The following is a 23,064-nucleotide window of genomic DNA, read 5'->3' on the forward strand; positions in this document are numbered from 1 at the left end:
TGCGGAGGCTTTTCTTGTTGCGGAGCACGGGCTTCGGTAGTCACAGCACGTGGGCTTAGGTGCTCCGTGGCATGTGGGATCTTCTCAGATCAGGGATTGAACGTGTGTCCCCTGCATTGGCAAGTGGATTCTTAACCACTAGACCATCAGGGTTTTCATATGGCACTCAGCAGGGCCCTGAGGTTTCCTTAAATACATCTCAGAGAATGAAGGGAGTGAGGGCTTTGCTACACATTTACTCCCAGCCCAGAGCAGATGCTATACTTTTATCTAGTTTAAATATAGGAGTTCTAAGGCGTAATTTAAAGAAACATTCTGTGGCCCTCTTCTGCCATAATCAAGCATCCTAGTGCATACACTAGATAATGTGAATTACTTGGCTCTTTTTCCTTTAATGTTTCATGGGCAGGGACAATACAAAATGTTCTGTATCTAATTATAACGGCTTCTTTTCTGTGAACATTTTTCTTTTTGTTTTTTGGTGTCTCTAGCCCTGAATACAAACTGTAGAGAGGAACAGCTTTGCGTCACCCATAAACTGTTTAACTTTGGGCACAAAGCTTTGCTTTTTTAAAAAGCATTTTAATTTTGTTTTTTGGGGGCTGAGCTGGGTCTTTGTCGCAGCGTGCAGGCTTCTCTAGTCACGGTGCGAGGGTGACATGTAGGATCTAGTTCCCTGACCAGGGATCAAATCTGGACCTCCTACATTGGGAGTGCAGAGTCTTAGCTACTGGACCACCAGGAAAGTCCCACTGTGCTTTGTTTTGGGATTCAGTATCGTTATCTGTCTACAGGCAGATAAGATATGCTGTCTTCAGAGCAATTGGAAAATCAAATGAGATGATGCGTCAATAACTTGGTCTAGTTTGTTAGACTACTAGTAGACTAGACATACTAGTTTAGTAATTATCCTTATTTTATAGGTGTTTTTGTACCTGTGGAAAAGTCCAGACTCCCCTGGCCCACTCCCCTCTTCCTTCTGCTCCCACTTCCTGTATCTCAGTCCCAACAGTACACATCCTAGACTAGGAAAGAAGGTCCTTTCCCTTCTATTTATTTATTGGTTTTCAAATTTTGGCTGCACTGGGTATTCATTGCAGTGCTTGGCCTTAGTTGCTCCACAGCATGTGGGATCTTAGTTCCCTGAGCAGGGGTTGAACCCTACATTGCAAGGTAGGTTGTTAACCACTGCAGCCCAGGGAAGTCCTTCCCTCCCTTCTGTTTATATCAGAAAACACCTGTTTGCTGAAGTCTCTGAAGACCTTGCAGTCATCTGGACCTTCTGCTTCTAACAGCACTGCAGCATCAGTTCAGTTCAGTTCAGTTCAGTTGCTCAGTCATGTCCGACTCTTTGCGACCCCATGAATCGCTGCACGCCAGGCCTCCCTGTCCATCACCAACTCCCGGAGTTCACTCAGACTCGCGTCCATCGAGTCAGTGATGCCATCCAGCCATCTCATCCTCTGTCGTCCCCTTCTCCTCCTGCCCCCAATCTCTCCCAGCATCAGAGTCTTTTCCAATGAGTCAACTCTTCGCATGAGGTGGCCAAAGTACTGGAGTTTCAGCTTTAGCATCATTCCTTCCAAAGAAATCTCAGGTCTGATCTCCTTCAGAATGGACTGGTTGGATCTCCTTGCAGTCCAAGGGACTCTCAAGAGTCTTCTCCAACACCACAGTTCAAAAGCATCAATTCTTCGGCGCTCAGCCTTCTTCACAGTCCAACTTTCATATCCATACACGACCACAGGAAAAACCATAGCCTTGACTAGACGGACCTTAGTCAGCAAAGTAATGTCTCTGCTTTTGAACATGCTATCTAGGTTGGTCATAACTTTTCTTCCAAGGAGTAAGAGTCTTTTAATTTCATGGCTGCACTCACCATCTGCAGTGATTTTGGAGTCCCAAAAAATAAAGTCAGCCACTGTTTCCCCTGTTTCCCCATCTATTTGCCATGAAGTGATGGGACTGGATGCCATGATCTTTGTTTTCTGAATGTTGAGCTTTAAGCCAACTTTTTCACTCTCCTCTTTCGCTTTCATCAAGAGGCTTTTAGTTCCTCTTCACTTTCTGCCATAAGGGTGGTGTTATCTGCATATCTGAGGTTATTGATATTTCTCCCAGCAATCTTGATTCCAGCTTGTGTTTCTTCCAGTCTAGCGTTTCTCATGATGTACTCTGCATATAAGTTAACTGAGCAAGGTGACAATATACAGCCTTGACGTACTCCTTTTCCTATTTGGAACCAGTCTGTTGTTCCATGTCCAGTTCTAACTGTTGCTTCCTGACCTGCATACAGATTTCTCAAGAGGCAGGTCAGGTGGTCTGGTATTCCCATCTCTTTCAGAATTTTCCACAGTTTATTGTGATCCACACAGTCAAAGGCTTTGGCATAGTCAATAAAGCAGAAATAGATGTTTTTCTGGAACTCTCTTGCTTTTTCCATGATCCAGCGGATGTTGGCAATTTGATCTCTGGTTCCTCTGCCTTTTCTAAAACCAGCTTGAACATCAGGAAGTTCACGGTTCACGTATTGCTGAAGCCTGGCTTGCAGAATTTTGAGCATTACTTTACTAGCATGTGAGATGAGTGCAACTGTGCAGTAGTTTGAGCATTCTTTGGCATTGCCTTTCTTTGAGATTGGGATGAAAACTGACCTTTTCCAAGTCCTGTGGCCACTGCTGAGTCTTCCAAATTTGCTGGCATATTGAGTGCAGCACTTTCACAGCATCATCTTTCAGGATTTGAAACAGCTCAACTGGAATTCCATCACCTCCACTAGCTGTGTTCGTAGTGATGCTTTCTAAGGCCCACTTGACTTCACATTCCAGGATGTCTGGCTCTAGATGAGTGATCACACCATCGTGATTATCTGGGTCATGAAGATCTTTTTTGTACGGTTCTTCTGTGTATTCTTGCCATCTCTTCTTAATATCTTCTGCTTCTGTTAGGTCCCTACCATTTCTGTCCTTTATCGAGCCCATCTTTGAATGAAATATTCCCTTGGTATCTCTAATATTCTTGAAGAGATCTCTAGTCTTTCCCATTCTGTTGTTTTCCTCTATTTGTTTGCATTGATCGCTGAAGAAGACTTTCTTGTCTCTTCTTGCTATTCTTTGGAACTCTGCATTCAGATGCTTATATCTTTCCTTTTCTCTTTTGCTTTTCGCCTCTCTTCTTTTCACAGCTATTTGTAAGGCCTCCCCAGACAGCCTGTACAATAGATAGGCACTCTATCTATCAGATCTAGGCCCTTAAATCTATTTCTCACTTCCACTGTATAATCATAAGGGATCTGATTTAGGTCATACCTGAATGGTCTAGCGGTTTTCCCTACTTTCTTCAATTTGAGTCTGATTTTGGTAATAAGGAGTTCATGATCTGAGCCACAGTCAGCCCCTGGTCTTGTTTTTGTTGACTGTATAGAGCTTCTCCATCTTTTGCTGCAGAGAATATAATCAATCTGATTTCAGTGTTGACCTCTGGTGATGTCCATGTATAGAGTCTTCTCTTGTGCTGTTGGAAGAGGGTGTTTGCTATGACCAGTGCATTTTCTTGGCAAAACTCTATTAGTCTTTGCCCTGCTTCATTCTGCATTCCAAGGCCAAATTTGCCTGTTACTCTAGGTGTTTCTTGACTCCCTACTTTTGCATTCCAGTCCCCTATAATGAAAATGACATCTTTTTGGGGTGTTAGTTCTAAAAGGTCTTGTAGGTCTTTATAAAACCGTTCAACTTCAGTTTCTTCAGCATTACTGGTTGGGGCATAGACTTGGATTACTGTGATATTGAATGGTTTGCCTTGGAAACGAACAGAGATCATTCTGTTGTTTTTGAGATTGCATCCAAGTATTGCATTTCGGACTCTTCTGTTGACCATGATGGCTACTCCGTTTCTTCTGAGGGATTCCTGCCTGCTGTAGTAGATATAATGGTCATCTGAGTTAAATTCACCCATTCCAGTCCATTTTAGTTCGCGGATTCCTAGAATGTTGACGTTCACCCTTGCCATCTCCTGTTTGACCACTTCCAATTTGCCTTGATTCATGGACCTGACATTCCAGGTTCCTATGCAATATTGCTCTTTACAGCATCGGACCTTGCTTCTATCACCAGTCACTTCCACAGCTGGGTATTGTTTTTGCTTTGGCTCCATCCCTTCATTCTTTCTGGAATTATTTCTCCACTGACCTCCAGTAGCATATTGGGCACCTACTGACCTGGAAAGTATCTCTTTCAGTATCCTATCGTTATGCCTTTTCATACTGTTCATGGGGTTCTCAAGGCAAGAATACTGAAGTGGTTTGCCATTCCCTTCTCCAGTGGACCACATTCTGTCAGACCTCTTCACCGTGACCCGCCTTGGGTTGCCCCGCAGGCATGGCTTGGTTTCATTGAGTTAGACAAGGCAGTGGTCCTAGTGTGATTAGATTGACTAGACTTCTGTGAGTATGGTTTCAGTGTGTCTGCCCTCTGATGCCCTCTTGCAACACCTACCATCTTACTTGGGTTTCTCTTACCTTGGGCGTGGAGTATCTCTTCACGGCTGCTCCAGCAAAGCACAGCCGCTGCTCCTTACCTTGGATGAGGGCTATCTCCTCCTGCCGCCCTTCCTGACCTTCAACGTGGGCTGGCTCCTCTAGGCCCTCCTGCGCCGGCATAGATGGTCTGAAATAATTTCCTGATATAATACATCTAGAAATGCTAGGTAAGCAGTCTTTTATACAAATGCTAAACTTATAAGAAGGGGAATTCTCAATGGCCAAATGAGGAAACAGCAGGAATCCCTGAACAAGCCCTGAAGTCAGATTCTCTTGAGAGGATTTCTCCATATCTGGGCCCGAAGCCTTAGGTAGAACCCACCTTATGGAAGTGCTCTGGCGATTGAAGGGCCTTTACATGTAATGCCTTTAGTAGCACCTTGGTGACTATTCAGGGCTTCCCTGGTGGCTCAGAGGGTAAAGCCTCTGCCTGCAATGCGGGAGACCTGGGTTCGATCCCTGGGTTGGGAAGATCCCCTGGAGAAGGAAATGGCAACCCACTCCAGTACTCTTGCCTGGAGAATCCCACAGACGGAGGAGCCTGGTAGGCTACAGTCCCTAGGGTCACAAAGAGTTGGACACAACTGAGCGACTTCACTTCACTTCACTTATGCAAGGTGAGAGACACAACTAAGAAACTTGCATAAAGCAGGACCCAGGAAGGGCTCTACTGTCAGTGAAAGGTGGTCAAGAGGAAGCCCACTCACTGGAAAAGGAGCCTGTAAGGTTAATGGTCTGTCTTAGCCTCTGTTCCAGCTGGGTGAAACAGAAAAAATACCTTTCGTGAGGAGTTATTATTAGAGTTTTGCCCTCACATTGATTTAGGACTTGAATTTTTGTTTAAAAAATGTATTTCTTTACTTGGCTGCATCAGATCTTAGTTTCGGCATTCGGGAGCTATGTTGTGTCACATGGCATCTTCGTGTTGTGATACACAGACTTTAGTTGTAGTGCACAGGCTCAGTAGCGGCAGCTCACCGGCTGAGTTGCTCTGCAGCAGGTGCGATCTTAGTTCCCCAGTCAAGGATCCAACCCACGTTCCCTACATTGCAAGGTGAATTCTTAACCACAGGACCACCAGGGAAATCCCTAAGACTTGAGATTTTATTATCTGCATAATCCAGAAAACTCAAAGCTGAGAAATCGGCTTAAAGTGGTCCCAAATCAGGCTTCACAGACTCCAAAGATTTAGATAACCAAATTTGGGTTCACAATCCCAAATGACAATCTATATAAGAAAACAATCATCAGGAAAAATTGTTAGAAAGAAATAATACAAAGGAGAATTAGATCTCTAAAGGCTTTGGATGTTAGAGTTTTCAAATATTAAAATACAAAACAGCTGTTTAAAATTATTTTACAGGCAGAGAACAAAAGGCTATAGAAATTGACTGGGCAGGACTTCCTTGGTGGACTAGTGGCTAAAGACTCTGCCCTTCGAACGCAGAGGGCCTGGGTTTGATCTCTGATCAGGAATCTAGATCCCACAGGCTGCAATTAAGACCCAGTGCAGCCTGATGAACTATGGACAGAGGTTCGTGACATTGTACAGGAGACAGGGATCAAGACCATCCCCATGGAAAAGAAATGCAAAAAAGCAAAATGGCTGTCTGGGGAGGCCTTACAAATAGCTGTCAAAAGAAGAGAAGCGAAAAGCAAGGGAGAAAAAAGGTAAGATATAAGCATCTGAATGCAGAGTTCCAAAGAATAGCAAGAAGAGATAAGAAAGCCTTCCTTAGCAATCAGTCCAAAGAAATAGAGGAAAACAACAGAATGGGAAAGACTAGAGATCTCTTCAAGAACATTAGAGATACCAAGGGAACATTTCATGCAAAGATGGGCTGATAAAGGACAGAAATGGTAGGGACCTAACAGAAGCAGAAGATATTAAGAAGAGGTGGGAAGAATACACAGAAGAACTGTACAGAAAAGATCTTCATGACCCAGATAATCATGATGGTGTGATCACTCACCTAGAGCCAGACATCCTGGAATGTGAAGTCAAGTGGGCCTTAGAAAGCATCACTATGAACACAGCTAGTGGAGGTGATGGCATTCCAGTGGAGTTATTTCAAATCCTGAAAGATGATGCTGTGAAAGTGCTGAACTCAATATGCCAGACAATTTGGAAAACTCAATAGTGGTCACAGGACTGGAAAAGGTCAGTTTTCATTCCCATCCCAAAGAAAGGCAATCCCAAAGAATGCTCAAACTACTGCACAATTACACTCATCTCACATGCTAATAAAGTAATGCTCAAAATTCTCCAAGCCAGGCTTCAGCAATACGTGAACCGTGAACTTCCAGATGTTCAAGCTTGTTTTAGAAATGGCAGAGGAACCAGAGATCAAATTGCCAACATCTGCTGGATCATGGAAAAAGCAAGAGAGTTCCAGAAAAACATCTATTTCTGCTTTATTGACTATGCCAAAGCCTTTGACTGTGTGGATCACAATAAGCTGTGGAAAATTCTGAAAGAGACGGGAATACCAGAGCACCTGACCTGCCTCTTGAGAAACCTATATGCAGGTCAGGAAGGAACAGAACTGGACATGGAACAACAGACTGGTTCCAAATAGGAAAAGGAGTACGTCAAGGCTATATATTGTCACCCTGCTTATTTAACTTCTATGCAGAGTACATCATGAGAAACGCTGGACTGGAAGAAACACAAGCTGGAATCAAGCTTGCCGGGAGAAATATCAATAACCTCAGATATGCAGATGACACCACCCTTATGGCAGAAAGTGAAGAGGAACTAAAAGCCTCTTGATGAAAGTGAAAGAGGAGAGTGAAAAAGTTGGCTTAAAGCTCAACATTCAGAAAACGAAGATCATGGCACCTGGTCCCATCACTTCATGGCAAATATATGGGGAAACAGTGGAAACAGTGTCAGGCTTTATTTTTTTGGGCCCCCAAATCACTGCAGATGGTGATTGCAGTCATGAAATTAAAAGATGCTTACTCCTTGGAAGGAAAGTTATGACCAACCTAGACAGCATATTCAAAAGGTCTGTCACAAAGGTCTGTCTAGTCACAAAGGTCTGTCTAGTCAACGCTATGGTTTTTCCAGTGGTCATGTATAGATGTGAGAGTTGGACTATGAAGAAAGCTAAGCACTGAAGATTTGATGCTTTTGAACTGTGGTGTTGGAGAAGACTCTTGAGAGTACCTTGGACTGCAAGGAGATCCAACCAGTCCATCCTAAAGGAGATCAGTCCTGGGTGTTCATTGGAAGGCCTGATGTTGAAGCTGAAACTCCAATACTTTGGCCACCTGATGCAGAAAGCTGACTCATTTGAAAAGATCTTGATCCTGGGAGGGATTGGGGACAGGAGGAGAAGGGGACGACAGAGGATGAGATGGTTGGATGGCATCGCCAATTCGATGGACATGAGTTTGAGTGAACTCCGGGAGTTGGTGATGGACAGGGAGGCCTGGCGTGCTGCGATTCATGGGGTCACAAAGGGTCGGATATGACTGAGCAACTGAACTGAACTGCAGCCAAATAAATAAATAATAAATAATATTTTTAAAAATTGCTGGGCAGTTTTGAAAATAAGGGCTTCCCTGGTGGCTCAGCTGGTAAAGAATCCACCTGCAATGTGGGAGACCTGGGTTCGATCCCTGGGTTGGGAAGATCCCTTGTGAAGGGAATGGTTTCCCACTCCAATATTCTGGCCTGGAGAATTCCATGGACCACAGTCCATGGAGTCTCAAATAGTCAAACATGACTGAGAGACTTTCACTTTCACTTTTTACTTTCCCTTTGAAAATAATAAAATTTCTAAAGCTGAAGTACCATTAAAAATCAATTTTCATTTTTTGTTTTATTTTTAAAATTTATTATTTATTTTGGCTGTGCTGGGTCTTCTTTGCAATGTGTAGTACTTTGCAACATGTGAGCTTAGTTGCAGTATGTGGGATCTTAGTTCTCCAACCAGGGATTGATCCTGGGCCCCCTGCATTTGGAGCGCAGAATCTTATCCACTGGACCACCAGGGAAGTCCCCAAGTCAAATCTTACTAAATGCACATACCTAGCAGATTGGGTGAGTAAGCTATGGTAAGTCCACATCCCAGTGTACTATGCAGCTGCAAAAAAAGAATGAAGAAGATCTCTGAACTGAGATGGAGTGATTTCCAAGACACGGTTTAAAGTGAAAAAAGCAGAAAGAAAGAATACCTACAGAGTGCTGCTCTCCATGTAAGAAAGAAAAAGATCCAAGGAATTTACATAATTGTTCCTCTGTGCACCAGAAATACCAGAAGAATAAACTAGAAACTAAAGGGGCTGATTTACCTAAAGAGTGTGGATGGTTAAGAAGTGGAAAGAAAGGGAGAATGCCACTCAAGCAGTGTAGTGTGTACTATAAGCCAGGCACAATGCTAAGGGTTGCTACCCTGGAATTACAAAGCTAATTCTAAAATTTCTATGGAAGAACAAAGTACCAAGAGTAGTCAAGACAATTTTGAAGAACAATGTAGGATGACAAGAATTCTGGGAAACAGATGGGGAAACAGTGTCAGACTTTATTTTGGGGGGCTCCAAAATCACTGCATATGGTGAGTGCAGCCATGAAATTAAAAGACATTTACTCCTTAGAAGAAAAGTTATGACCAATCTAGATAGCATATTGAAAAGCAGAGACATTACTTTGCCAACCAAGGTCCATCTAGTCAAGGTTATGGTTTTTCCTGTGGTCATGTATGGATGTGAGAGTTGGACTGTGAAGAAAGCTGAGTGCCAAAAAATTAATGCTTTTGAACTGTGGTGTTGGAGAAGACTCCTGAGAGTCCCTTGGACTGCAAGGAAATCCAACCAGTCCATTCTGAAGGAGATCAGACCTGGGTGTTCTTTGGAAGGAATGATGCTAAGGCTGAAACTCCAGTACTTTGGCCACCTCATGCGAAGAGTTGACTCATTGGAAAAGACTCTGATGCTGGGAGAGATTGGGGGCAGGAGGAGAAGGGGACGACAGAGGATGAGATGGCTGGATGGCATCACCAACTCGATGGACGTGAGTTTGAGTGAACTCTAGGAGTTGGTGATGGACAGGGAGGCCTGGTGTGCAGCGATTCATGGGGTCACAAAGAGTTGGACACGACTGAGCGACTGAACTGAACTGAACTGAACTGATGGTAATTAAGGCAGTATGGTTTTGTCATGGGAACAGATGATTAGGCCAATGGGACAGGGTAGAAGTTAAAAAAAAAAGAAAAACAGACACAGATGGGAATTCCCTGGTGGTCAAGTGGTTAGGACTCCATGCTTCCACTGCTGGGAGTCCAGGTTTGATCCCTGGTTGGAGAACTAAGATCCTGCAAGCTGTTCATCTTGACCAAAAGAGAAAAAAAAAAAGCAGATTTAGAAAATTACACCAGAGTTGGCACTGCAGATCATTTGGGGGAGAAATGAGACTGTTCTGTAAGTGGTCCCATGAAGATGGATTATTTGTGTGGCAAAAATAAAATAAAATGAAATTCCTAACTTATCAGTCAGTTCAGTATAGCATCCACAAAAAAATCCAGCCAAATCTGATATTTGATTGTGAAAACCAAAACTATAAGGAAATATTTATAAGGATATCTTTATGATCTTGGGTGGGGGGAAGTTTTCCTAAATTAGGAAAAAAAATAATACATGTTGACTCCATTCAGACTAAACTTCCAGGCATCCATAAACATGTTCGATTAAATGACAGCCTAAACACAGGCTGGGTCAGATATTTACCCTATGCATAATCAATAAAGGGCTAGTGTCTGCAATATGCTTAAGTAACTCCTGCAAATCTGTAAGAAGACCAAAAAGAAAAATTGAGAAAAAAATATGAAAAGGGAATTAACTGAAGAAGAAATTCCAATGGTCAATAAACATATTAACAAGTCTTACAACTTAGGACTCCCCTGGCGGTCCAGTGGTTAAAACTCTGAGCTTCCAATGCGGGGGTCGGGGGTGGGGGGTGGTGAGGGATCGATTGATCCCACAGGCTGCGCAGTGCGACCAAAGCAACAAAACAAAACGACAACAAAACCTGCACCTTAATTGTAATCTGACAGGCAAATAATTGAAACCATCAGAAATTTCCCTCCCTTTGATTGGCAGGATTAGACAGGGGCGGGGCAGCCGAAGAACTCGGTGCTGGTAGAAGGAGGCTTTAGTTCTCTTTGAGGCTGCAACCAGTCCGCATACTTACCGTCTGTCTATCATCTTACTGTTCGGAAGAGCAGAAATCCAAAACAGGTTGCACTGGGTTGAAATCAAGGTGTTGGCCCAACTGCTTTCCTTCTACAGGCTCTTGCAAACAATCGTTTGCTTGTCTTCTTGACCTTCTACAGGCAGCCTGTGTATCTTGGCTCATGACCTCTTCCTCCATCTTCAAAACCAGCAGTGTAGCACCTTCAAATCTCTCTCCCTGACTCTCTCATCTCCCTCTTCACTTATAAAAACCTCTGTGATTATATTGGACTCCCCTGGATAATCTAGGCTACTTCCTTCATCTTGTGATCTTTTATCACATCTGCAAAGTCTGTTTTACTACGTAAAGTAAGATATTCATAGGTTCAGGGATACTTGGACATGTTATGGGGTGGTTTATTCTGCCTGTCACAGAATGTAAATTGTTATAACAACTTTGAAGAACAGTTTGTAGTAAGATGTACAATATGTTGTTAAATGGAAGATTCTCATAGCCAATACCCAGTAATTGTACTTCTAGATACAATCTTAGAAAAATTTTCATATAATGTGTCTAAGAAAACATATATGTTCATTCTAGTAATATTTGTAATAATAAAAAATTTAGAAATAACCTAAAGTGTTCCTAAATAGGAGAGAGAGTGTGTGTGTATCGGTCATATAACAAATTCTATAGTTAAACTGAACGAGCTACAGTAACATTTGTCAATAAGGATACATCTCCCAACAGAAATTTGGATGAAGTAAGCAAGTTTGATGATTCCCAGTTTGTGGAAGGTGGCACCAATGGGGCATTTCCCCTTCTTTTTCCTGAAAATCACCCCCAAACAAGAACAATTAACAAAAAATCTGAGTTCCAATTATGCTGAAATCAGAGCCTTAAAACTGCAAACCACCGGGGCAGCCGAGGAGCCTCCAAGAGCTGTGCGGATAGAGTCATGTGAGTGAAGGAAGGGAGAGAGGACTTCACTCATCAGAGCTCAAGGTCAGCAGAGTCTGTGTCTCAAGGGGGAAGAGCACACCCTGAGAATTAAAGCTAGCATCACTCACCAAAAGCTAAAAATGCTGGATCAAATTTTAAAGACATCTTAAAATTAAAAAAAAAAATCATTGAATCATAGTTTATTTACAATGTTGTGTTAATTTCTGATGTAAAGCAAAGTGATTCAGTTATACATATATATATATTCCTTTTCATGTGTCCATTATGGTTTATCACAGGATATTGGATATAGTTCCCTGTGGTATACAGTAGGACCTTGTTGTTTATCCATCCTACATATACTAGTTTGCATCTGCTAGTCCCCAACTCCCAATCCATCCCTTCCCCGCTTCCTCCTCCTTGGCAACCACAAGCCTGTTCTTTGTCTGTGAGTCTGTTTCTGTTTCACAAATAAGTTCGTTTGTGTCATCTTTTAGATTCCACATATAAGTGATATCATATGGTATTTGTCTTTCTCTTTCTGACTTACTTCACTTAGTATGGCAATCTCTAGCGCTATCCATATTGCTGCAAATAGCATTATTTCATTATTTTTTTATGCTGAATTGTATTCCATTGTGTGTGTATAGATATGATATATATATATCATATCTTCTTTATCCATTCATCTGTCAATGGAAATTTAGGTTGTTTCCATGTCTTGATTATTGTGAATAGTGCTGCTATGAACACAGGAGTGAATGTATCTTTTTTGTTGTTGTTACATTTTCTCTGTCTATTTCTTTTTGGCCATGCCAAGAGGCTTGCAGGATCTTAGTTCCTTGACCAAGGATCAAACCTATGCTCCCTGTAGTGGAAGCAAAGAGTCCTAACCCCTGGACTGCAGGGAATTCCCTGTATCTTTTTGAAGTGCAGTTTTTTTCTGGGTATATGCCCAGGAGTGGGATTGCTGGATCATATTGCAACTCTATTTTCGTTTTTTGAGAAACTTCCATACTTCAAAAACATCTTTTAAATGCAATGCTGAGCTTCCAAGAAAGTAAGAGATTTTAGAGTAGAAAAAAAACCAAAGTAAAAGCAGGAGCTGCTTTAAAATGGACCCATGGTTTTGTTATTATCCATGTATGGGGAAGCCGACAGATCAGATTGCTGCGATTGAAAAGATTGTTGCTTGTTTCAGTTTTCCAGAGGTGGGGCAGGCTGTGCCTTGCAGGGTTACCTAGGAAAACATGAGGGCCAGTCCGAAGGCAGAAGGAAGAAGGGACATATGAAGGCCAGAGCCTTTGTTGTGCGTGTTTTGTTTTTGTTTTTGTTTTGATGGAAAGGCGGGGCAAGGCAGCATAAGCAGGTTTATACTAGCTAGTTTGAATAATTCCTACGGGCTTTAGGGTACAGGAGTTGTCTCACTGTCTCTAGCTGTCTGAACCTGGCTGTGGGGATGATAAAAGCAGAGGAATATTACTTTCTGGAGTATAAAGGCCAGATAGAGGCGGTGGTTGGATGTTGTATGGGGTCTGGATTAGTTGGTTTGTATATGAAAAGTACTCTGGCAAATATGTTGCTTGCTAACTCTGGGAATTAGTAGCCCTGGCAGGGTCAGTCTCTCCAGCGTCAGTACAGCCCCAGATACCAGAGCATCATACCACTGGTGGTCCAGTGGTTAAGAATCTGTCTGTCAGTGCAGGGGACACAGGGTTCGATCCCTGATCCGGGATGATTCCACATAACTTGGGGCAACTGAGCCCTCCACCACAACTACTGAAGCCTGAGCTCTAGAGCCGGGGAGCCACAACAAGAGCAGCCACCACAATGAGAAGCCCACACACCACAATAAAGAGTAGCCCCTGCACAGCCGAAAACAAAGAAAAGAATACAGAGAATATGGAAGTTTAGCTAATACAGGAACTAAGAGAAAAGGCGTAGTAAAGCTGGCTTTCACCCCACACTCACGCTGACCACAGAGACCTCCTCTTCCTCATGACAGGCAGTGAGGACAGGAGATGAAACCCCGGGGCCACCTGGAGCATAAGGATGAACAAAGATAGGAACTTGCACGGCAGAAGGAGACGCTGAGGAAGCTTGCCTGCCTTAACCCTGACATTGGTTAGAGGGGAAAAGTCTCCCTAAGCATCCATGACCACAAGCTGCATTCTCACCTCTGGTGTGCATTCATCTACTTGTTTATTGTTTTTGGTGGCTATGGGCCTTCGTTGTTGCGAGAGGTCTTTCTCTAATTGAGGCGCACAGGCTCCTCATTGTGGTGGCTTCTCTTGCTGTGGAACGTGGGATCTAGGCATGAGAGCTTCAGTAGCTGCAGCACTCGGGCTCAGTAGTTGTGGCGTGTGGGCTCCAGGGTGAGAGGGCTTGGAGGATTTAATTTAAAGTGGCTGCAGGTTGGTAGTTTGCCTAGGGAACTGGCAGGAGTGAAAACAAACCCTCTTTGGCAGAGAACACACACAACATGAGTCATACCAAATATGAGTCATGATTAAAAAGTACCAAAAGAAAAAGAAAAAGACCATCAGGAGTAAGAATTAGCAAAAATAACAACAGATTCAGACCCCAAGGCCATTGATATTGGAATGACTAGATAGAGAATAGAAAATGTTTAAAGAAATAGAATGAAATGAAAATGAGCAAGGAACAAGAGGCCATTACAAATAAACAGCAAGTTTGAAGGACCAGTTAGAATGTTGAGAAATTAAAAATGTAATATTGAAAATTAAAAACTCAGTGATGGCACAAAAGATTTGAAGTCGTTTCACGAAAGCAAATATATATATGTATATATACAAGGCTAATAAGCACATTCAAAAGTGAAAAAAAAAAAGCTCAACATGCTTCATCAGCAGGGAAACACAAATTAAACCCAATGAGCTTCAATTTTACATGCATGAGAATGATGAAAATAAAAAAGATTGACAATACCAAGTGCTGGGAAAGATGAGCAACTGGAACTCTGCTGTGTATAAGTTCTATTTCAGTAATTTATGTATAAGTTATATATTTACTAAATTACATAGTTTTCAAAAATAGAAAAAGTAAGTTTACTACATACAGTTTAAACCATGAAAGATCATGCTATATATTGCTTAGGGATGCATGTATATGTAACAGAAGTATATTTTCTTTGTGTGTGTGTGTGTGTGTGCGTGTGTGCATGTGTGTGAGAAACCCCAATTAAAAAACCCCAAATAAAGAGTTCTCCCTACTTTAGAGATGGAAAGGGAATTAAATCTGGTCAGGGACTCAAGAGACATTTGTAGGTAGTGTTTTATTTATGAAGCTGGGCACACACATGCTCATTGTATTATTTTTTTATTTAGCTAAAATATTCTTAATTTAACAAAAAAGGACTTCCCTGGTGGTCCAGTGGTTAAGAACCCACCTTGCAATGCAGGGGACACGGGTTTGATCCCTGGTCCTGGAAGGGCCCACATGCCGTGGAGCAGCTAAGCCCAGGTGCCGCAACTCCTGAGCCTGTGTGCTTCAGTTCCTGCAGGCTACACACCCTAGAGCCCGTGCTCCTCAACAAGAGAAGCTGCCGCAGTGAGAAGCCCGAGCCCCGCATGAAGAGTATCGCCCCCTCACAGTGCAGAGAAATCGGTGAGCCCAGCAACCCAGACTCAGTGCAGCCAAAAATAAAAAAATCAAATAAAAACAAAACCAAAAAAGGGATAAAAAGTAAAATGAAAGTAACATATGCTCATTGTGAAAGAGTGAAACTCAAATGATATGGAAAGTTATGAATTGAATAGTAAGTCCCTTATACAATGCAAACAGTGAGAGACTTTATTTTGGGGCTCCAAAATCACTGCAGATGGTGACTGCAGCCATGAAATTAAAAGACGCTTACTCCTTGGAAGAAAAGCTGTGATCATCCTAGACAGCATATTAAAAAACAGAGACATTAATTTGCCAACAAAAGTCCGTCTAGTCAAAGCTACTATGGTTTTTCCAGTGGTCGTGTATGATGTGAGAGGTGGACCATAAAGAAAGCTGAGCACTGAAGAATTGATGCTTTGGAACTGTGGTGTTGGAGAAGACTCTTAAGAGTCCCTTGGACTGCAAGGAGATCAAACCAGTAAATCCTAAAAGAAATCAGCCCTGAATATTCATTGGAAAGACTGATACTGAAGCTGAAACTTCAATATTTTGGCCACCTGATGCGAAGGACTGACTCACTAGAAAAGACCCTGATGCTGGGAAAGATTGAAGGCAGTAGGAGAAGGGGACAACAGAGGATGAGATGGTTGGATGGCATCACTGACTCGATGCACATGAGTTTGAGAAGGCTCCAGGAGTTGGTGATGGACAGGGAGGCCTGGCGTGCTTCAGTCCATGGGTCACAAAGTGTCGCACACAACTGAGCGACTGAACTGACTATACATGTTTCCACGTATTTTGTTTCATTATATATATATATATATATTTATAAAGTTGTACTTATTTATTTATGGCTGCACTGGGTCTTTGTTGCTGCACACGGGCTTTCTCTAGTTGTGGCAAGCCCCGGGCTCCTCTCTAGTTGCGGTGTGTTGGCTTCTCATTGCAGTGGCTTCTCATGTTGAGGCTTGTGGGCTCTGGAGTGCAAGCTCAGCCGTGGGGCACAGGCTCAGTTGCCCCTCGACACGTGGAGTCTTCATGGACCAGGGATTGAATCCGTGTCCCCTGCGTTGTCAGGTGGATTCTTAACCACCGGACCACCAAGGAAGCCTCCATTATATTCCTGTTATACCTGTTTGTGTGACAATAATTACTGTATTTCAATAATTAAGTTAAAAGAAAGTAAGTCACCTCATCCAACCTCTCAGCTAACATCTTGCAGTAGAAGAATTTTCCGTAGTAACTTCCTGTTTTTACTAAATCAAAGAGTAGGCCCAGCAAGGGCAACCTTGGGTTTTGATGTTTCTTTCATTTCCACCCCGTACTGTCTCCCTAGGCTACCAACCTGGCTCCTGCAGACCCCAATGGCAAGGCAGACCCCTACGTGGTGGTGAGCGCTGGCCGGGAGCGGCTGGACACCAAGGAACGATACATCCCCAAGCAGCTAAATCCCATCTTTGGAGAGTGAGGCTGGGCCCTGGGCTTGGGGATGGGGAGTGACTTTGCCACCTGGCCCTGTGACTCTCACTGGGTGATGGTGGGGGAATGGATGGGGTGCTGAGTCCACCCCTCCCCCGCAGGACCACCCCCAGGGTGTGGGGGTGTTCTCAGCTATGCTCTCTCCTTGCCAGGGTCCTGGAACTCAGCATTTCTCTCCCTGCTGAGCCTGAGCTGACCGTAGCTGTGTTTGATCATGACCTCGTGGGTTCTGATGACCTCATTGGAGAGACCCACATTGATCTGGAAAACCGATTCTATAGCCACCACAGGGCGAACTGTGGGCTGGCCTCCCAGTATGACGTGTGAGTCCCACAGGGCCCTCGGGAGTCATTCTAAGTCTGACCAAAGGCTTTCTAGTTCACATCCCACCTGAAGGTCCAGATCCTTTAATGTCACAGCAGGGGACTCCCCTGCGACCAAACCATTATAGCTAATGGGCTTCGGAGTTGGGATCTGTAACTAACAAGTCACTTGACTTCCTTGAGCTTCAGTTTCCTCATCTGCAAAATGGGGGTAATAATATCAGTATCTCTTTCATAGGAGCATCTGGCATGCATACTTGATTTTTGCCATTACTGTAAGCGAGGACTAACCTGTTCTCCAGTAGAGTTATGAACCTGGATCCTAAGTCCTCAAGGGCCCCCTTCCCTGCCCCGTGCCCAACTATGTTTATCTGCTGGATCCAACTGAGGCACCTTCCATTTCCGCCCACAGGGACGGGTACAATGCCTGGCGTGATGCATTCCGGCCTTCACAGATCCTGGCGGGGCTATGCCAACGCTGTGGCCTCCCCCCACCTGAATATCGAGTCGAGGCTGTCAAGGTGGGCAGCAAACTCTTTCGGACACCACCAGAGACCCTGCCCCCAGGTACCAGTCTCTCTCTGTTGGACAATCCAGAGGGGCCAAGATGGTAGAGCAAGGTATGGGGGAGGCCACTGATGATCAGCCTAGTGTGTCCCCAAAGATCCCGCCTCCCTCTGCAAGCAGAGGAGGTGAGTTTGGCTGAGTAAGGACAATAGTGGAGAGAAAATGGTCTTTGTTGGCGAGCGTGAGATCTCCAGGGAGCCTTAGTGAACCCCTCAGAGCCATAGCTAATTGAGGACACCAGGGCTACCATGCAATATACAATATGGTGCAGGATTTAGCTTGTGCTTCATACACGGCCAGTGGTCTGTTCTCTAAACAAGGTTTGCACAAAGGCCACAGCCCCTCCAGTCCCACTGTCCCCCTCCTGCTGGCTTTTCACTGGCAAAAGTTGTTACAGCAGCATCTGCCACTTTCTATGCATTGTGGACATGCCCTCCCAGGAAATGGGTTTGTCCAGTACAGCAGTTGCCTCAGCCCAGAGCGTCTGTTGGGGGGCGGGGGGGTTGGGAGGGAGGGAGCAGAGTTGGGAACTGTGTGGAACCCAAGCTCACGAACCTCTTGTTGTAGGTATCAGGGGCTCCAAGACGGCAAGGGATGTCTCTGAGGAGGCCCAGGCATTGCTGGTGCTGCGGCGCTGGCAGGAGATGCCAGGGCTTGGGATCCAGTTGGTACCTGAGCATGTAGAAACACGGCCCCTCTACCATCCCCGCAGCCCAGGGCTGCTGCAGGTGAAGGAGGGCTGAGGGCGCATCCCCAGAGCCCCAGGACTCCCAGAGCCCCAGGACTCCTGGGCACAGCCACTTCTGACTCTGGCTCTTGATCCTGGTCCCCACCCTCCCCACTCCAGTCTTGGACTTCCATCCTGGACCCCTTCCCCTCACTCCAGACTCTGGTTCTGAAGGAGTCCCTGCCCTGGCCTACCAAGGCTCAGATGTGGCACTCCCAACCTGACCTCCACCCCAGATGTCTAGGATCTGGACCTGGGAACACTGGATCTCACTTTTGATCTCAGCCTTCCACTTCCAGGGCCTCATCTCTGAACCCCCAGTCTAACCTCAACCCTGGAATCCCCAGTTCAGACCCTGCCTTCATCCTCATCCCCCAGGATCTACCCTCTTGACCCCAGCTCTCCTTTCCACCTGGGGCAAGGCACAACCTCTGGCCCCAGGGCTGTTAGGGGAGGTGGGACCCCGAGAAGACCCTTCAGCCCAGTCCTGTGCCCCCAGGGGTCTCTTCACATGTGGATTGACATCTTCCCCAGAGATGTGCCTGCCCCACCCCCAGTTGACATCAAGCCTCGGCAGCCAATCAGGTAAGAGGAGTCCTGGCCCCTCCTCCCATGGGGCGGGCATATCTTGGCCAGCCTGGACAAGGGCCCCTGGTGAAGCAGGCAGAGCTGACCCAGGCTTCAGGTAGGCGAGCCATTATTCTTTTTTTTTTTTCATAAGCCACTGTGAGTTGGGTGACATTTGCAACTGAAAAGAGTCCAAATACCAGTTAACTACCTTCTGACCTAAGCTGGTCTGAGTTGGGAGTATGTGCACTTCAGATTTCATCAGCAATCTGTCACTTCCTACCTCTGGGCTCTACTTTCCTTGGTGTCAGTCTCATGGAAACTTTCGCAGTCTGGGGTCAAAATGACTTTTTAACAGCGCAAGCTTACATCTTACCAACCAGACTACTTGAGCAGAAAAATAAACACCTCTTTCCCAGTTAGAGCAAAAGTCTTGGGGTAACTATCATTGGACCAGCTTGGGTCAAATGCTGATTCCTGAACCAATCACTGTGATCAGGGGGGCTGTAATACATTGATTGGTCAGTCCTGGGTGATGTCCCCTAGGTGACAGACCCACCAGTATGACTCAGTTGACAGTAGTGGGGGTAAGGTCACCAACAGAAAATCAAGGTGCTGTCAACAAATGAGGGGAAATTAACACTGGGCAAAACAATAGATATCTGGAAACCATTTGACAGCCCAGGACAGGGCCACCTGGGGTAGGATCAAGACAGCTCCTCCTTCTTTCCCTTAGGGGCTTCATGCTCTCATCCCCACTTAGTGTTTCTCTGCAGACTGGCTCTCTCCACTTGCACAGCGCTTTAGCTTGTGGTGGCTCCAGATCTACGTCTGATGCTTTGGGACTCACGTTTTCAGGGTCTTGAGTCCAAATTTATGGGAGGGAAAATCTCACTGACCCAGCGTGGGTCAGCAGACCATTCCTGGTGCCAACTTCTGTGGCTGGGGTGGTCAGTGATACCTGGGGATGCCCCTTCAAGGGAGCATAGACATCTGATCGCCTGGCTAGGCACACTCCAGTTGCTGAGTGTCCGTGGCCCTGGCCCCGGTCCTTCCTGTAGCTCCTCCCAAGACCCCTCTCAAGAGTCTGAAAACCCTCCCCCCAATACTTCCCTCAGCTATGAGCTCCGAGTCATCATCTGGAACACGGAGGATGTAGTTCTGGATGACGTGAACCCGCTCACTGGAGAGATGTCGAGTGACATCTACGTGAAAAGGTAGGCCTGCAGGCCGAGCTGGGCACATGGCTGTGTACCGAGGTGAGACTGCGAACAGGGGCTTGGGTCCTGGGCTGAGCCAGAGCCATGCCTGTCCTCTGGGGCCTTGACGGCGCCCGGAGCTGGGTGGAGGGACCGACGTGAGGCTGCGTGGAGGGGCATACTGGGTGAGGAGCCGATTCCGGACTCAGCCCCGTGTGGATGCCCACCCTCTTGGCCTGCACCTTTCCCCTGGTCCCAGCTGGGTGAAGGGGCTGGAGCATGACAAGCAGGAGACAGACGTCCACTTCAGCTCTCTGACCGGGGAGGGCAACTTCAACTGGCGCTTCGTGTTCCGCTTTGACTACCTGCCCACGGAGCGCGAGGTGAGCGTCCGGCGCCGCCCTGGGCCCCTCGCCCTGGAAGAAGCCGAGTTCCGGCAGCCGGCTGTGCTGGTCCTGCAGGTCTGGGACTATGACCGCATCTCTGCCAACGACTTCCTCGGTACTACTGAGCTCTCCTCCCACCTCCACCCTAGCTCCCATTTCTGCCCTCACTGCCCTGCCCTTTGCCCCTGGTTTCCCTACTCTAACCAACCCTGAATCCTGGATTTCAGATCCAAGTCACTCATTTTTGCCTTCTGGCCTAATAATTTATTGAATTTATTCAGCTCTGAGCAGCCTAACCTCCATTCCCACCCAGTGTCCAATTCAATCCTCTAATTTGAGCTGAGCTCAGGTTACTCTGGCCCCACAGCTGTTAGTCCCTGCTGTGCCTTGTCCCATAGGACAACCTGCTGACATCTGGGCTGCGGTGTGTGGTCCAGAGCTGTGGCCTGACCACCACATCCTAGCTTCTTAAAAAAAATTTGTCTTTGGGAGGTGTCATAGTTGCTGCACCTGGGACTTTTGTTGCAGCATGTGGGATCTAGTTCCTTGACCAGGGATTGGACCTGGGGCCCCTGCATTGGGAATGCAGAGTCTTAACCACTGGACTGCCATTCTAACTCTAGATGCCTTGAGTTCCATCTCCCAGGATTCGGTCAGCCATTGGTCACTTTCTAGCTCTGGGCTCTGCTTTTGTTGGAGTCACGCTCAGGGATGGGACGTTGGCTCAGACAGACCTCCTGCTCCTGCCTAACCCAGAGCACTCTGGACTTGCAGGATCCCTGGAACTGCAGCTACCAGACATGGTGCGAGGGGCCCGGGGCCCCGAGCTCTGCTCTGTGCGGCTGGCCCGGGACGGGGCCGCACCCAGGTGTAACTTGTTTCGCTGCCACCGCTTGCGGGGCTGGTGGCCGGTAGTGAAGCTGCGGGAGCCGGAGGACGAGGAGCAGGAGCAGCGGGAGGCTCAGACCGGCAAGAAGAGGAGGAAGAAGAAGAGGAAAGGCCGGCGGGAAGACTTTGAGTTCTCGGACTCAGGAGGCAACGTCTACATCCTCACGGTGGGCAGGAACGGGGGTGGGAGGGATGGGGGGTCGGGGGTCGGGCCTGAGCCCACCCAAGAACTTGGCTTCTGTCCCTTCTTTTCCAGGGAAAGGTTGAGGCAGAGTTTGAGCTGCTGACTGTGGAGGAGGCTGAGAAACGGCCAGTGGGGAAGGGGCGCAAGGAGCCTGAGCCCTTGGAGAAGCCCGAGTGAGTGGGCGGTGCAGGAGGCGGGGCCAGATCCGGGGTAAGGGGGCGGGGGTGGCGGTGGTGGAGACAGAGAAGGGTTTCCTCCTCATCCGACACCACCTGCTCCCCCACAGCCGCCCCAAAACCTCCTTCAACTGGTTTGTGAACCCGCTGAAGACCTTCGTCTTCTTCATCTGGCGCCGGTACTGGCGCATCTTGGTGCTGCTGCTGCTGCTGGCGCTGATCACTGTCTTCCTCCTCCTCGTTTTCTACACCATGCCCGGGCAGATCAGCCAGGTCATCTTCCGCCCCCTCCACCGCCCCTAACTCACCGTGGACACTCATCCCGTAATGCCAGCTCCACCTCCTTCCCACTAACAGGAACCATCCTGGGGATGCCGTTTCCTCCGCCCAAACCTTCCAGGGAACCCACTCTTGTCACCTGTACACCCACGGCAGATAATAAATAATGCTCGGGGCAGAGAATAGAGGTGTTCCTGGGTGACCTTGGGTGTTGGGGTTCACTGGACTAATACACAGGATGGGGGGGTGCTGCCCACATGGCCCTACTGCCAGGAGGAATAGGACCCAGGAGAGGTTCCCTGCTGAGGAGGCCTGGCCACTGAGGGGTCAGGCCCCGTGAGCAGCCCCCCTGCCCTGCCAGTGGCTGCTGCTGCTCCATGACAGCTAAACCCTCTGTGTGCTCCATGAACTTGTAACCATGAGAGTAGGCAGGTCACTCAGGACACTTGGTTGCAAGTAACAAGCTGGCTGAAGCAAGAAGGGACTGTTCCTGGCTTCCACAGAGGTAATTCCCAGGATGTGATGGATTTCAGGCACTGTTTGCCACAGGGTTCAGACAATGTCACTGAGACTGGTTCTGTGCCTCTGAGCCTGGCGCTGCTGTTCTCAGGGGAAGCTCTTTTACGAAGATGGTCTGTCCCTGGAAGTATAGGATGGCTGCGGCAACCCCGACTCTCCCCATCCTCACATCCAGGAAGAAAGATTTCCTAGTTCTGCTGGAGCCTGGCTCGCTCTGTGTCACTGGGGCCAGCAGGGATGCGGCATGCTGACTGGGGCCCTCCCCTGGAGCTTAGGGTGGGAGATCAACCCTCCTCAAAAATCACACAAGCTGACAGGGTGGGCAGGGAGGCGCCCAGAGGAAACTTAGGATATTGTTAATAGGGGAAATGGTTCCTGGGCAACCCAAAAAACAGGACTCACTGAAGTTGACAACATCATCCACAATTTATACACAAGTGCCATCAATAACATGCCCAAGGTCACAGCTCACAAGTGACCAAGTCA

At 46.6% G+C, this 23,064-nt stretch overlaps 1 protein-coding gene across 3 annotated transcripts in view; it reads left to right on the forward strand.

Annotated features, from left to right (window-relative positions):
• The window catches only part of LOC120868666 (fer-1-like protein 4), a 45,308-nt gene extending 23,071 nt beyond the window's left edge, over positions 1 to 22,237 (forward strand). For 2 of the 3 annotated variants that reach the window (XM_040247449.1, XM_040247450.1), the window contains 10 exons: positions 16,621 to 16,748; positions 16,916 to 17,086; positions 17,499 to 17,653; positions 18,221 to 18,381; positions 18,880 to 18,965; positions 20,066 to 20,164; positions 20,406 to 20,647; positions 21,307 to 21,587; positions 21,677 to 21,777; positions 21,891 to 22,237. In XM_040247449.1, coding sequence (XP_040103383.1) covers positions 16,621 to 16,748; positions 16,916 to 17,086; positions 17,499 to 17,653; positions 18,221 to 18,381; positions 18,880 to 18,965; positions 20,066 to 20,164; positions 20,406 to 20,647; positions 21,307 to 21,587; positions 21,677 to 21,777; positions 21,891 to 22,083 — 1,617 coding nt within the window. In that variant the 3' untranslated portion in view covers positions 22,084 to 22,237. Of the gene's footprint in view, positions 1 to 16,620; positions 16,749 to 16,915; positions 17,087 to 17,498; positions 17,654 to 18,220; positions 18,382 to 18,879; positions 18,966 to 20,065; positions 20,165 to 20,405; positions 20,648 to 21,306; positions 21,588 to 21,676; positions 21,778 to 21,890 lie in introns of those variants that run through there. The other variant, XM_040247451.1, reaches the window with a different exon arrangement.
• Positions 22,238 to 23,064: the final 827 nt, after the last annotated feature.

The sequence above is a fragment of the Oryx dammah genome, unplaced genomic scaffold (genome assembly GCF_014754425.2).
Source record: "Oryx dammah isolate SB20612 unplaced genomic scaffold, SCBI_Odam_1.1 HiC_scaffold_10, whole genome shotgun sequence".
In the NCBI taxonomy this organism is placed as follows: Eukaryota; Metazoa; Chordata; class Mammalia; order Artiodactyla; family Bovidae; genus Oryx; species Oryx dammah.